The sequence below is a fragment of the Leptinotarsa decemlineata genome, unplaced genomic scaffold (assembly GCF_025532065.1).
Source record: "Leptinotarsa decemlineata unplaced genomic scaffold, Ldec_3_MD MMD2_tig00000035_RagTag_RagTag, whole genome shotgun sequence".
Lineage (NCBI taxonomy): Eukaryota > Metazoa > Arthropoda > Insecta > Coleoptera > Chrysomelidae > Leptinotarsa > Leptinotarsa decemlineata.
This window is the reverse complement of record NW_027412540.1, coordinates 14,364,971-14,379,013: the sequence shown is the minus strand read 5'-3', so window position 1 is coordinate 14,379,013 and position 14,043 is coordinate 14,364,971. Positions and strand designations below refer to the sequence as shown.

The 14,043-nt window shown below is 38.4% G+C and overlaps 1 protein-coding gene across 1 annotated transcript in view; it reads left to right on the top strand.

The window, feature by feature from the left end:
* Nucleotides 1-1,115: 1,115 nt before the first annotated feature.
* LOC111517705 (uncharacterized) overlaps nucleotides 1,116-14,043 on the top strand; it is a 33,848-nt gene continuing 20,920 nt past the window's right edge. Inside the window, exons 1-2 of the mRNA XM_074171938.1 lie at nucleotides 1,116-1,464; nucleotides 1,520-1,769. Coding sequence (XP_074028039.1) covers nucleotides 1,397-1,464; nucleotides 1,520-1,769 — 318 coding nt within the window. The 5' untranslated portion in view covers nucleotides 1,116-1,396. The remainder of the gene's footprint in view (nucleotides 1,465-1,519; nucleotides 1,770-14,043) is intronic.

Below are 14,043 nucleotides of genomic sequence, written 5' to 3'. Positions count from 1 at the left end.
TGTAACTGAAAGTTCACCAAGTATTCACATGCGAACACCACCGACGCATAAATCACTTTTGACGTATTTTTTTCATCTGTTTCAATTTCTATCACTTCTATTACTTTCCAAATTTGCCGTATTCTAAAAATATTTTGCATAGGCAATAAGTAATTATGCAGGGTTCTTTTCCGCTAGTGAAAAATACGTGCAGGTGGTTGCTTATTTCTGAATCCAGCCGCTGGATTAAAATGATTCAAAAAGCACTTCAACAACGCAACCAATGTTGCGGAATTCGATTCTTACGCCATCTATCAACATGTGCACAAAGTTCGATTGAGCTCTATGCTTTTAGACAATGCTTTTTATATAGGGACATAGTATAAAGATATCTTTATATAATAGAATAAAGTATCATAGTATAAAGATATCTTTATACTATGATAGGGATAGTCTATATACAAAGCTTTTAACAAAACAAATCGTTAAAAACATCATGTATGTATCCGAATCTGTCATATCAAAAACGTTCTGCTCCTCGCATTCTTGGGATAATGTTACACATGGGCTGAAAAGTTCCGGGCCTAAGAAAGAAAACGCGTTTTTTTTTTCGTTAAAAATTGACTTTTTTCATCAAGAGGAGCCACACAATCATTCCAGCGCTGCTCTAACAATTCAATACCACTTTGGTGGAACGATTTATCTCTTGCCTCAAAATAGGCCTCACTTCCAGCACTAACCTCTTCATTTGAGCGAAATTTCTTACCTGTGCACCAGTAGTCGCTGGGAGCCAAATCTGGCAAACGTTCAATTGTTATTTCAGATGGAGCCAAGTCCTTATAAAACTGTTCAAGCCATTGCTTCGCTTGAATGGTATTTTATCCTATTCAGAAGCAGTGTAAAATTAAAACATTGTTTCTGATCCATTGTTTTGAAAATAACAATAGTAGTGTCACTCTTAGCACAATAACTTACAAACTTATGAGTAGAATATCATGAAGTTTTAACAGCTTTCTTTTGAAGGTTGGTACTAACTGAAAAAACAGTGAACGCAATAAGACTAGCGCCGTCTATGTGTTAGGTCCGAGACTTTTCAGCCCTGGTAGTATATGAACAGAAGTGAAATGACATCAGAATGATCAAAGTAAATCCCTTGTTGTCTGCAAAATACCTTGCTTTCTAACTAGCAAATATTATGTTATAATAGTGTTGGCATTATTTTGCCAGGATATTAGCCTAGTTCGACAGATTACTAGATTGAGTCTATAGAATTTCATTTTGAAGCAGCTCCAACTCAAGTGTCCCAACAAAACCTTCGAGAAGCCTTTCTGTGACTTACGTTAGTACAAAAAATGTCAAAAATCTCTCATCGTTATTGAAAGTGTCACTTATCATTGTGTATGTCTGAAAATTTCACATGGCTTCTGTGTATCATTTTTTCGACGACGCTTTACACGTTTCAAAAGACATAGTAATCAAGTACAAGTAAGATAATTCAGACCCAAGTACTGTGAGTAAAAGTGATGAAAATCTGTTTCAGAGAATATAATGTCGCTAACAAGCGAACCCACTACGCAGCAATAAAGATTCAGCGGCTTTTCAGGGGATATCAAGTCCGAAAAAAAATTAAAAATCTTCATAGAGCAGCCACAATGATACAAAAGTGTGTGAGAGGTTGGCTTTTGAGATACCATTTGCCAGATATTTTGCAAGAATATTATGATTTTAAGTGTATGAAATATTATAACGAAATGGCAACGAGAATCCAAGCTAGATGGAAGGGATATCAGGTCAGTTCAGTTCAATGTTTCAAGTCTAATAATTTGTGTACTGGGAATACTCGTCTGAATATGAATAGTAGGGTGCTAATGCCGACTGAACGCCTCCCCCCACCCCTTTTGACCTTGAGACGTCACACGACCTTGAATGACGTCACCTAACCTTGAACGTCGTACACGTAGTATGAGCTTGAATGCGGTGTTTGACCTTGAGTGTGGGGTTTGACCTTGACGTTCGACACTTCGACTACCTTGAGCTTGCTCCATGGCATTGAATGTTGACCTTGAATGAAATCGTGACGTGTACAGAATATAACCTTGAACAGTGGGCGTTCGGCGTTGTCCACTCCCTTGTTGGTAATTCCTATATAAGTTCAGAATATCGTATGACGTCACCTAACCTTGAACGTCGTACACATAGTATGAGATTGAATGCGGTGTTTGACCTTGAGTGTGGGGTTTGACCTTGACGTTCGACACTTCGACTACCTTGAGCTTGCTCCATGGCATTGAATGTTGACCTTGAATGAAATCGTGACGTGTACAGAATATACAGTGGGATTAGGCGTTGCGGTGTTTGACCTTGAGTGTGGGGTTTGACATTGACGTTCGTCACTTCGACTACCTTGAGCTTGCTCTGTGGCATTGAATGTTGACCTTGTAGCTCTCATTTGGGTTATGGTGGGGGGGAGGAGTTGGGCTTTTATAAGGAGTGTGGTGTGAACGTTTCACTCATTTCAAATTCTCCTTATCGTACGGTATATATTTCTATATACAAGATGTATTCGTGCGTTGATTGTAAAAAAAGTTCCACTCGTAGTGACAACCTACGTCGTCATCAGCGGGATTCCTGCACACCCGCAAATGGTGATGGACCTCCAACATCGAAGAGGCAACGGTTGACACCCCCAGCACTTCCAACACTGCAAACATGCGTTTGCTGCAATTTGACTATTGCAAGCGATCAGATGAATGTACATCGGAGGACGTTGCAGCACAGAACAAATGCATGTGTTCAATATGGGGAAGGTGTGAAAATTGTCAATACAGCTTTCAAGTGTCGAATTGTGAGCTACCGAGTGGACAGTGAAAACCACCACATGGATTACCCAACATTCTTCAATGAAATTAAGCAGAAAGTAGTGAAACTACTCGAAGAAGTGTTGGATATCCATAAATGCATGAAAGTGAACATGGAAGTGTTTGGGCGGTACAGTCTGCAAACTAAGGATCTTTCAGACATCAAATCATTTAATAGTCCCAATGAAGTAATTGATCAATCGAATGATTTGGATGTGGTTTATAGCAGTTTTGCAGATAGTTTAACTGTTAAAGCAGCGGAATTTCAAGATCGGGATTCAGGTATGTGATCTAGTCAAAATGTTGATGATGATGGACTTATAGAGAAAACCCATATTTTCAGGTTGGACCATTGAGAAAATTTTGTACTTGGAGGTGAATATCAACAAGTATAGCCCCTTCGGAGGGTCTTCATACATCAAATTGCCAAGGTTCATCGAATTGAAGAAAAGTGTGGTGAATGTTCTTAATCAAGATCAGTGCTGCTTTGCGTGGGCTGTGACTTCAGCTTTATACCCTGCCAGTCAGAAACTTAATGAAATTTCATCATATCCCCACTTCTCAACCGTCTTGAATGTAGCAGGTATGGAATTTCCAGTTAAGTTGAAAGATATTCCTAAGTTTGAGGTTATGAACGATTGCTCTATCAATGTTTATGGGTTGGAAAATGTTTTTAAAAATGGTAGAATTGAATATGAAGTTGTGGGTCCGTTACACTATTCTAAACGTAGATTAAATAGTCATGTTAATCTGTTGATTATTACAGATGATTCTGGTAATAGTCATTATTGTTGGATTAAGGATTTATCGAGACTAGTATCATCACAAATATCTGCCCGTGGTCATAAAAAGTATTTTTGTGATGGTTGTTTATTGTACTTTGATAATGAACGAACTTTATTGCGACATCAGTTGAATGATTGTAATCACATATCGACAACGACACCATCCACAAATTTCAGGGTTGATAAATTTGGTAAAAGGGTACCTGAGAATATTTTGAAATTTGAAAATATCGAGAAACAGTTGAGGGTTCCATTCGTTGTATATGCTGATTTCGAATCTATTCTGAAACCAGTGCATACTAATGAGCCAAATCCTGCTAACTCTTATACAAATCGAACATATCTTCATGAACCATATGCTTTTTCTTACCTCATAAAGTGCTCTTTTGATGATTCTATATCTAAATTTGTACTATATAGAGGTGCTGATGCAGCTAAAGTGTTTGTGTCAAACTTGGAGGCTGATGTCACCAATATTTATCACAAATATTTGAAGAAAGTCATTCCAATGAGTCCATTGACTGATGAGGAAGAGCATGATTTCAATATTGCCGCCACATGTGGTATATGTGGAGAACCATTTGGTGATGGTGATATTAAGGTGCGTGACCACTGCCATCTAACGGGGAAAAAAAGAAATGGAGCTGCACATAGTATTTGTAACCTCAATTTCAAATTGCCCAACTTTATACCCATAATTTTTCATAATCTCAGTGGGTATGACTGTCATTTGTTCATAAAAGAGTTATGCACAAACAAAACAAAAGTTGATGTCATTGCTCAAACTAAAGAAAAGTATGTTTCCTTCACGAAACATATAATTATGGAGAGAATAGTAGATCACAATGGAGTGACGAAAAATAAGTTTTTGAAATTAAGGTTCATCGATAGTTTTAAATTTATGGCTGCTTCCCTTCAAGAGTTAGGTGACAATTTAGATGAAAAACATTTTGTGGAAACAAGAAAATATTTTCCGGAACAGGATAAATTCAAACTTATGAGGCAGAAAGGTGTTTTTCCGTACAGTTTTATCGATTCTTTAGATAAATTAAATTATTCTAGTATACCATCAAAGGTGGACTTTTATGATAAATTAAATGAAAAACATGTTTCTGATGAGGATTATGATAGAGTAAAGCAGGTATGGAACACATTCAATTGTCAAGATTTGGGTGAATATTCTGACATATACCTAAAATCTGATGTTCTACTGTTGTGCGATATTTTTGAAAATTTTAGAAATATGAGTTTAGATACATATAAATTGGATCCTGCTCACTATTTCACTTCTCCAGGTCTTTCTTGGGATGCTATGTTGAAGTATACGGGTGTCAACTTGGAATTATTAACTGATATCGATATGGTGCATTTTCTCCAAAACGGTATACGTGGTGGTGTAAGCCAGTGTTCGGAGAGAAAGCATATTGCAAACAATCAGTTTCTTCCAAATTATAATCCCGAAGAACCTTCATCTTTCATAATGTATTTGGATGCAACAAATCTGTATGGTCATAGCATGTCTCAATCATTACCTTTTGGTGGGTTCACTTGGTTGACCGCCAGTGAAATATGTCAGTTGGATATCAATAGTATTCCAGATGATAGCCCCCAAGGATACATACTTGAAGTAGATGTGCATTATCCTGTCGAGTTACACGATCTACATTCGGATTTACCATTTTTGGTTGAAAGTATTATACCACCTGGTTCAAAGTCCAAAATACCCAAACTTATTCCTAATTTGAATGATAAAAAGAAATATATCGTTCATTATAGGAATTTGAAACAAGCGGTCCGTAATGGTTTGATGGTGATGAAAACTCATAGAATTCTCAGATTCAATCAGTCACCGTGGCTGAAAAAATATATCGATTAAAATACAAATTTGAGAAATAAGGCTACCAATAAGTTTGAGAAGGGTTACTTCAAATTGAATATAAATTCCATATTTGGCAAAACGATGGAAAATGTAAACAATAGAAGAGACATTCGAATTGTCACACATTGGGAATCCATAAGAAGAGGTATGGGTGCCAATGCTTTGATAGCTCGTCCCAATTTCAAAACATTATCCATATTTTCGGAAGACTTTGTCGTCATACATATGGATAAAGTTAAGGTTTGTTATAATAAACCATTGTATTTGGGGTTCAGTATATTGGATATGTCGAAAACAGTCATTTATGATTTTTTCTATGATGTCATCAAAAAACATTACGGACCACAAGCTTCTCTTCTCTATACCGATACGGATTCTTTGATACTGAAAATAATGACGGATAATTTTTATAATTTTATGATTGCAAATGTTGACAAATTTGACACTTCTAACTATAGGTTGGGTAATAAATTCAATGTGCCAGTTAGCAAATCGGTGATTGGAAATATGAAGGATGAACTTCCGAGTGATCCCATCATCAGTTTCCATGGCACCGGTGCGAAAGCATATCATGTACAAAGTGTGTCTGATGAAATAAAGAAAGCAAAAGGTATTAAAAAATCCGTTATAAAAAATCAAATTTCAATTGAAGATTACATTAGGATTGTTGAAACAGGCGGTATAATATTTAGAAAGATGAATGTATTCAGGAGTGATTTACATGATATTTACACGTTGATGTGCAATAAAGTCGCGCTATCACATAATGATGATAAGCGATTCATCATTCCTAATACCACCAAGACATTACCTTGGGGCCACAACGATATTGAATTCTATCAGACAAGTTCCGAACAAAATTTAAGAATTCTTTTGAATGTACTGAAAGATGAAAACAGTATAAGTGACAAGAAATTAAATTTACTCATTGCCTTATTGGAAGAGCAATCGAGTAATTGAATTTTTTCACTCATTACCTGGTTTGTTCAACAAATTGTAAAATTCATACTTGTCGAATATTTCAAACGAATTATCCTACCCCACTTCCACCCCCACTCCCATTCCCACCCGAAGTGGTAGGGAGCATACGGCTATAAAACATGAGGAGGAGGCCACAGTTCATCATTCGATTGCAGTCTTCCTTCGAAAGAAGCAGCCAACCTGAGATACCTGCCAGCCAACTTAGTTGAAAATTCCAAGCAGCTTGATGTAAGTACACACTTCCATACTATTTATATTATATTGTCTAATATTTTCATTTTCTCTTTCTAGAATCATGTCTTTTCTGAGGAATGCTCTGATGACCCCGATTACCACTCTCAGTGAGAGACAGTTGGAGGATGTAGAGCGGAGGAGGGTGGTTGTCCTACAGGACATCATGGTACAACCACCAGCTGCAACACCAGCTGCAGCTCCCATTCCACCACCGGGGATGACTTCCACCCAGGAAGTGGCGGCTCCCATTCCACCACCGGGGATGACTTCCACCCAGGAAGTGGCGGCTCCTGACTTGAAGTTCTTTTTCGAGGACTTCAAACCAACCCCCGAGGAGGAGGAGATTGACCCCCCACCAACTTTGTCGACATTCAGTGGACCAACTTCTTCGTCAGCACCCCAAATTGAAGATTTACTGAATGTCTACAACCCGGACCTGGACGAGTCTCTGGCGGATTTATCGCATCTTCAAAGCTTCTTATCGCCCATCGAACCATTATCCCCCATCGATTCAGGGGATGAGTTCGAGAAACCGGTGAAGAGGGCCAAGAAGATGAAGAAGTCCGCACCTGTGAAGAAGTCCGCACCTGTGAAGAAGTCCGCACCTGTGAAGGCATCCAAAGCCAAAGGTGGGAGGGGTGGTAAGTTGAGTGCTTTTCGCAAAAAGTGTGAAAAGAACTCACCTTACGGTGGTTGGCCTACAGCACCCCTTCCAGTGATGGAGGTGCAGAACTTGGTGGAAGTCGTCGCCCAGGTCCATCGGGATGCGTCACCCCCTCCAGCCACCCCCCAGGTCCATCGGAATGCGTCACCCCCTCCAGTCACCCCCCAGGTACGTGTTGAGCATTCCGAACAAGAGGTTGGCCCGGAAAATGTCCTTTCACAGACTGTGGTAGAGGGTAATAAACTCAAAGAGTCTATTACCTATGCACAGTCTGTGAAAAAGAGATATTTGAGGGAAAAGAAGGTTGTGGATGGTTCTGATTCCAGAAAAAGGGCCTTGATGGCGGATATTTCCACCATCGAGGCCCAGAAACTGGAATTAGAGAAGCGACTCTCTTTGCTTAGGGCGAAACTTCAAGAAGAAGATTCGCAACAAGGAAAGAGTTTGGCTTACATCCAAAAATATGGACCTCTTGTTCAGGAATGGGATGCCATGTGCCAGGGGTTCCTTAATACCTAACCCCTTTTGTAAATATATTTTTGTTTAGTTTAAGTTAGATGTATGTTTAGAATAAAAAAATTGTAATTTTAGGAATATAATAAAAACTTGCATGTTAATTTTAAGGTTATGAATGTTATGAATGAAAAAATAAAATAAGGAATATTGGAGTGCATATCTATTTTGGTTGTTGCACACAAAATACTGCGTGGTTGGGGCAGTATTTATTCCTTCATTCTAGTCATTTTCTAGTCACATGTAGTATATAGAATAAAATTAGTTAAATAGAATAATTGTATAGAATTTCCATCATTTGAAAGTGTGTGAATTGTAAAATAGTTATTTTTTCTAGAGAATAAATAAAGGTGATTCTAGTAATGCTCTGAGTATAATTCCAAAACCTTTTGACACTTCTCTCATCATTACTTCTCTCAACATTATTCAAACAAATTTCATTTATGTGAATGTGTAAAAATGAAATCATGAATCTAATGAATATTATATTGGATTTATTCCCCAATTCTCACATCAATACTTGAATAAATAACCTAGTGGGTCTTTATTTTTCACATATTCCCCTTCCCTTACTCTACCCCACTTTCTTCAAATCATATAAATAAGATTGTATTCTCAATATTCTTCAACTTGTTCGTTCATCATGAATCAAGCAACACCAATTATTCGGGAAGCTGATTCCACCAGTGAACCTCATTTTGCCCCACCAGAGAATTGGTCCTATGGTGACATTCAAGTTGCTGTAGTTGATTCAACATCTCCCGATGATGAATTCGATGGGTATTCAGATACAACAATAGAGCTGAATGAAGAACAAGATGTAACCTCAGACGAAGATGAGTTTGAACATGATGAATTTGCCAGCCCAGAACTTGTGGATCAACTGTGGCTTGAAGATCATCAAATCGCTCCACCAAATATCATCGTGGTGGTTGATTCTCCCGAACCTGACATCATCATTATAGATGATGATGATGATGATCAGGTAGGTTAGGTTAGGTTTTCCTCGGAGTGCACATAGTACCTGGTTGGTGCACACGGAATGCTGCGTGGGTGGGGCAGCATTCAACCTAACCACTCTATTTGGTAGTAGTGAAAAAAATAGGGCTATATCGGTACACCCTTGCGGTGAAACGTTAGTTGTTTCGCTATAAAATGAACTAATTAGAAAATGGAAACAGTTAATCATTATCTTTGAATATCTTTGGAACATTATTTCAATAATGTTGATAAAAATTCGTATCATAAAGAAATTTCAAGCAATGTATATTCGGATAAGTAACGAAGGGAAAGGTTGTATAGGCGATCGCGAAGCGATCGCTTCGCGATCGTGAAGCGATCGCTCAGCAGGCCGCTTCGCGGCCTGGGGCGCTCAACATCCACCACTTGCATCCGGGGCGCGTTTTTTGCGACCCCCACCTCCCCCCCACTCCGCCTCCCACTATACCCCCTCCTGTGCAAGAGTATAAATGTAGGAGTTCCTCAATGTAATCTTCAGTTGAGTAGCTATCGTCAGCATGTCAACATACCAGGAAGCCGATTCCACGACCGGACCCCAGGCGGAAGAACCTACAGCGCCACTCCCGGATCTTCAGTTGGAGGATTCCGATATGGAGAATCCAGATATGGAGGCCGATTCAACCACCACGCCTCATCACCCTTCCACATCTTCGGTCCAGGTACTGCATGTGACCAGTACCGAAGACCACTCCGAAGACTCTTGCAGCTCGGATGATGATGATGACGATCTCTGGGACGACGACGCATTTGCGGAGGAAATGGCGTTTTCTGAGGGTTCGGTGATGTGGCAGTACTTCCCCCGACCCGATGACAGCGACGACGACGACGACTTGTAATCCTTTCCTTTTTTTCCCTATTTTTTTCCCTATTTCACCCATCCTTTATCCTTCCTCGGAGTACACATTTTGTTTGGTTGGTGTACACGAGACACTGCGTGGTTGGGGCAGTGTCTACCTCCCTCTCTCCTTTCCACCTTTGAAATAAATATTCTGAATTACAATACCAATTACTCTTATTGACTACTCTGAATAAACACCCCTCGAATTTGAAATATTGTCTTATGAAAATTATATTTCCAAATCTTGACATGAATTCTGCAATTGTTCAGATAAGAGAGAGCTAGTATGTTATCAAACAGATTCAAATCCACTCGGACGCTTGAACAATCATTTTTCAATGTGATTTATTTTACAAAGATAAGATATTCAGAGAACTTACATATTCTATAACACATTTGTGCATACCTCATATGTATATGGATGTACATTTTAGAGGTATATCCATATATTACAAACTACTCTTCGTATGATTATGTGACACTCAAAATATTCTATTTCTTTGACTGAGTGATCAATCTTATTATTAGATATCTACACTTTGTTTGTAGCTCTGAAAAGAGCTGTATTTTTGTTGACCCGAAAGTCCACGGTAACTGCTCCGCAGATGGGGTGTTGTTGCAATCTCATTATGAGATATCTACTCTTTGTTTAAATAATGTAGCCCTGAAAAGGGCTGTTTTTTTTTGTTGACCCGAAGGTCCACGGTTACATCTCCAGAGGTGGGGTGTTGTTACATATGATACAGACGGCTATTCTCCTAAAGTTGGTCAAAGGCCTATCACATGCTTTACACCATGTTTGCCCCATCTCCATGAAGCGGGCGGTGTAATGAATGTCGACGTGCTCATAATACCCTCCATTGTTATTCCGCACAGAATAAAAGCGGAAGCAACACCAACACAACTTCTCTATTTCACCGTCAATCGTTTTGATCCTGACATGGCTATCCGTTACACAATACAAATCTAACGGATCATCCAATGTCTCAGTGATATTCAACCACTCAACATTGCCAATAACTACTCCGCTGTCGTCAGTCTCGTGAGTCGAATCTGTTGCGATACCTTCATCTTCTTCTTCAACAAGACCTTCTTCATCATCATCAATGTCTAAATCCCCAACACCTTGCTCAATTGCCTCATCGTCTTCGATATTTAAGCCACCTTCTGCACCTTGCTCATTCACCTCATACTGCATATCTCCACCATCATTTTCTTCGTCAACACCCACTATCTGTCCAACGTCTTCAAACTCTTCCACCAGCTCATGGTTATTAATATCTCTCTGAGATAATAATGCTAACACAGCAGCTCTCTGGGCAGACATATTAATGTATTCTTGTGGTGATACTTGAATACTGACTGAAGTTTACAATCACTCACCGATTTTTATATGATTTTTGACAGTGGTGGTGGTAGCTCCCTCCACTCTACCCCACTCTTCACGGTACCTGTTTATAAGAGGGAAACATGGGAGCGTGAGAGTGTAGTTAAATTCATCGATTGAATATTTGTACATCTATCAGTGAATATGTCTTTCCCTAAAGAGTGGGATACAAAACCGACAATACGCGGCTTTCCAATCAAAATTGGCAAACATATAGTGTGTTACAACTGCCATGGGTATTGGCCTGAAACATATATCAACCCATGTACCGGCCTGTGTCGTAGATGTGTTGTGGCAAGGAATCCAGACCCACTTCGGAAGAGGATAAATGGTTCAACTCTAGAAGTAAGTGACTACCGCCAGCAGTGCAGAGAATGTTCGAAAGAGATTATGTGTAATAATATGGGCATTTCAAGGAATATATGCATAAATTGTGTAGCGACTTGCGATACATTAGTCCAGCGATGTCTACAATGTGGTGAATATAGTGTGGATTGTTGGAACAATTTATGCAGTGCTTGTAGAAATGATTGGCAATTATGTGAGAATGTCGGCCAATTTCACCCCAACAGAGATGTCCACTTTCGAGAGTGCTGGTGTCTAACCCATGAAGAGCGGATAGAGAGACGGAGGATTCATGGAAATCTTATGCTAACATACACATCTTGAAGTGATTTCAATATGTTGAATTTATGAAAAATAAAACCAATAGTTTACATATTACTTGCATCATTTCTAAGGTTATTATTCTATTTAGTTTTTAATAAATAAAACAATTTTAATACACTATTTTTTATTTTTTATCTAATATTGAGTACAATCATGATAATGTCATTACACTAAAGAATTTTCATCGATCCATGAGTTGTGATCTTCAGAGAACCCCAGCCACTTTACATAGAGGCGATGTCCTTTTCTTTTTAAAACTCGCTCCACCAAATACGTATTGGGATCTTTCGTTTTATTCAACTCCAGCCCATAAAAACAGCCTTTGATTGGTTGCCCATTCACATCTTCTAATGCATAAGTTATAGGTTCTGTATTATTAACTTTCACAACTTTGAATATTTCAGCTGTAAAATTTGCTGTATAACCTTTATCGAATGCATTTTTATATTTGCTGATTCGAACACTATCCCCAATTTTAAACGTATTTTTTTTACGTTTCACATGTGGACTCTTAGATTCGGCATACATTGACAATTTAGTAGACTGTTTCACATCTGCAGGTTTCATACCAATCGTACGATGAACTTTGTTGTTATACTGACGAGTAATTCTAGGAAGAATGTTCAACCACTTGTAATGACCTTGAAGTGAAAACTCCTTATAAAGCCAACTCTTCAATGTTCTGATTACTCGTTCTGCAATTGCAGCTTTTTTTGTGCTGAATGTTGAGTAATGATTGATGTTGTGTTTCTTCATTAACGATGAGAATTTCGAATTATAGAACTCAGTACCATGATCAGATTGTAAATTTTTTGGAGTATATTTAGCATCTTTCAACACGCTTGCCATAGCTGCAGTAACTGAATCACCAGTTTTATTCTTCAACGGCCTTGACCATACAAACTTTGAATAACAGTTGATAACTATAAGGATGTACCTACATCCCTCATTTTCTTTAGAATATGGTTGCATTTCCATCAAATCCATCTGCCACAAGTCAGAAAAACCCTTTATTATTGTCTTCCGACGGGGGAAATTTCGACGCGCCGGCTTGTGTATTTCTTTCACAACCTGCCATTTTGCATTACTCATATTACTGCTCTAAGACTTCTTCAAGATGATAAAATTGAGGAATCACTTTTCTACTGTTCAGGTGCAAGTGTAACGATTGACTATTAAACTTCAATGACTCGCTCAGTAAAAGTATCAACCAACTTAGCTATTACGTCAGTTCGCTTTTCCACATTACTCAATTGATCAGCTAATGCAGAAGTGATGAGTGCATTTTTGTCAATGATTATTTGCACCTCATTATGTTTTGAATCAATATGTTTTCCGATGTTACGTAGCGTTGATGCAATGAATTCTTGGAAATACTTCAGAGTTGTCTCATTGACTTTTCTAATGTGATCGTCAACATATCCTTTAGTAACAGAATCTTTACTGTCTACAGGTTCACCAACATTTTGAAACCGCTTATTCTGAATATCATAATCACCATTTGGTGTGAGAATGAATCCAACACCAGATCTTCCAACTATTGGTTTACTAACACCACCTCTTCTACGACCAAATTTATCAATTGTGGTATGCATAGTTAGATCGTTTGTGATCGACTGAGCCAGTTTCACACATCATGTTCATGATATTGCGGTCAATAGACTAATCCTTCTTCACGTAATTCCTCAATTATGGCTAATATTTCATTATCATGTCCGGTATGTCCAGCCAGTCGTGAACTCCAAAGTAGTCGAAGGCGATCAATCAATTCTTCGAGTTCATTCCAATAAACATAATCTGTATGCTTATTTCTGATATATTTTTTCTGGGTGGGTATTTTGATCATGCCAGCACCTTCTCTACTAGGGTTTCCATTGGATAATAATGGTAGGATTATTTCTCTATATTTCTTCCAATTATTCGATAGAAGACCTTGTTTTCTCTCATTGTATTTATATGCAGCCTTTGTTAATTTGAGTATATCACCATATGTGGTCATATCGGAAGAGGGGATATTTCTCGATGGTACTTTCATGAATATCAAGTTATATAGTTTTGGAGTGCCCTGATAAGAGCCAATAGTTTTACCATTTTTCATAAACACAATTTTCTCATCGATAAATTCCACATCAGCTACTCCCATTTGTAAATTTCCCGTTTCAGTGTTCATGTGTACTCCAAAGACTGTATCGTAAGAGGGATTTCCTGATAGTAACTTTTTTATATGCTTTTGTAC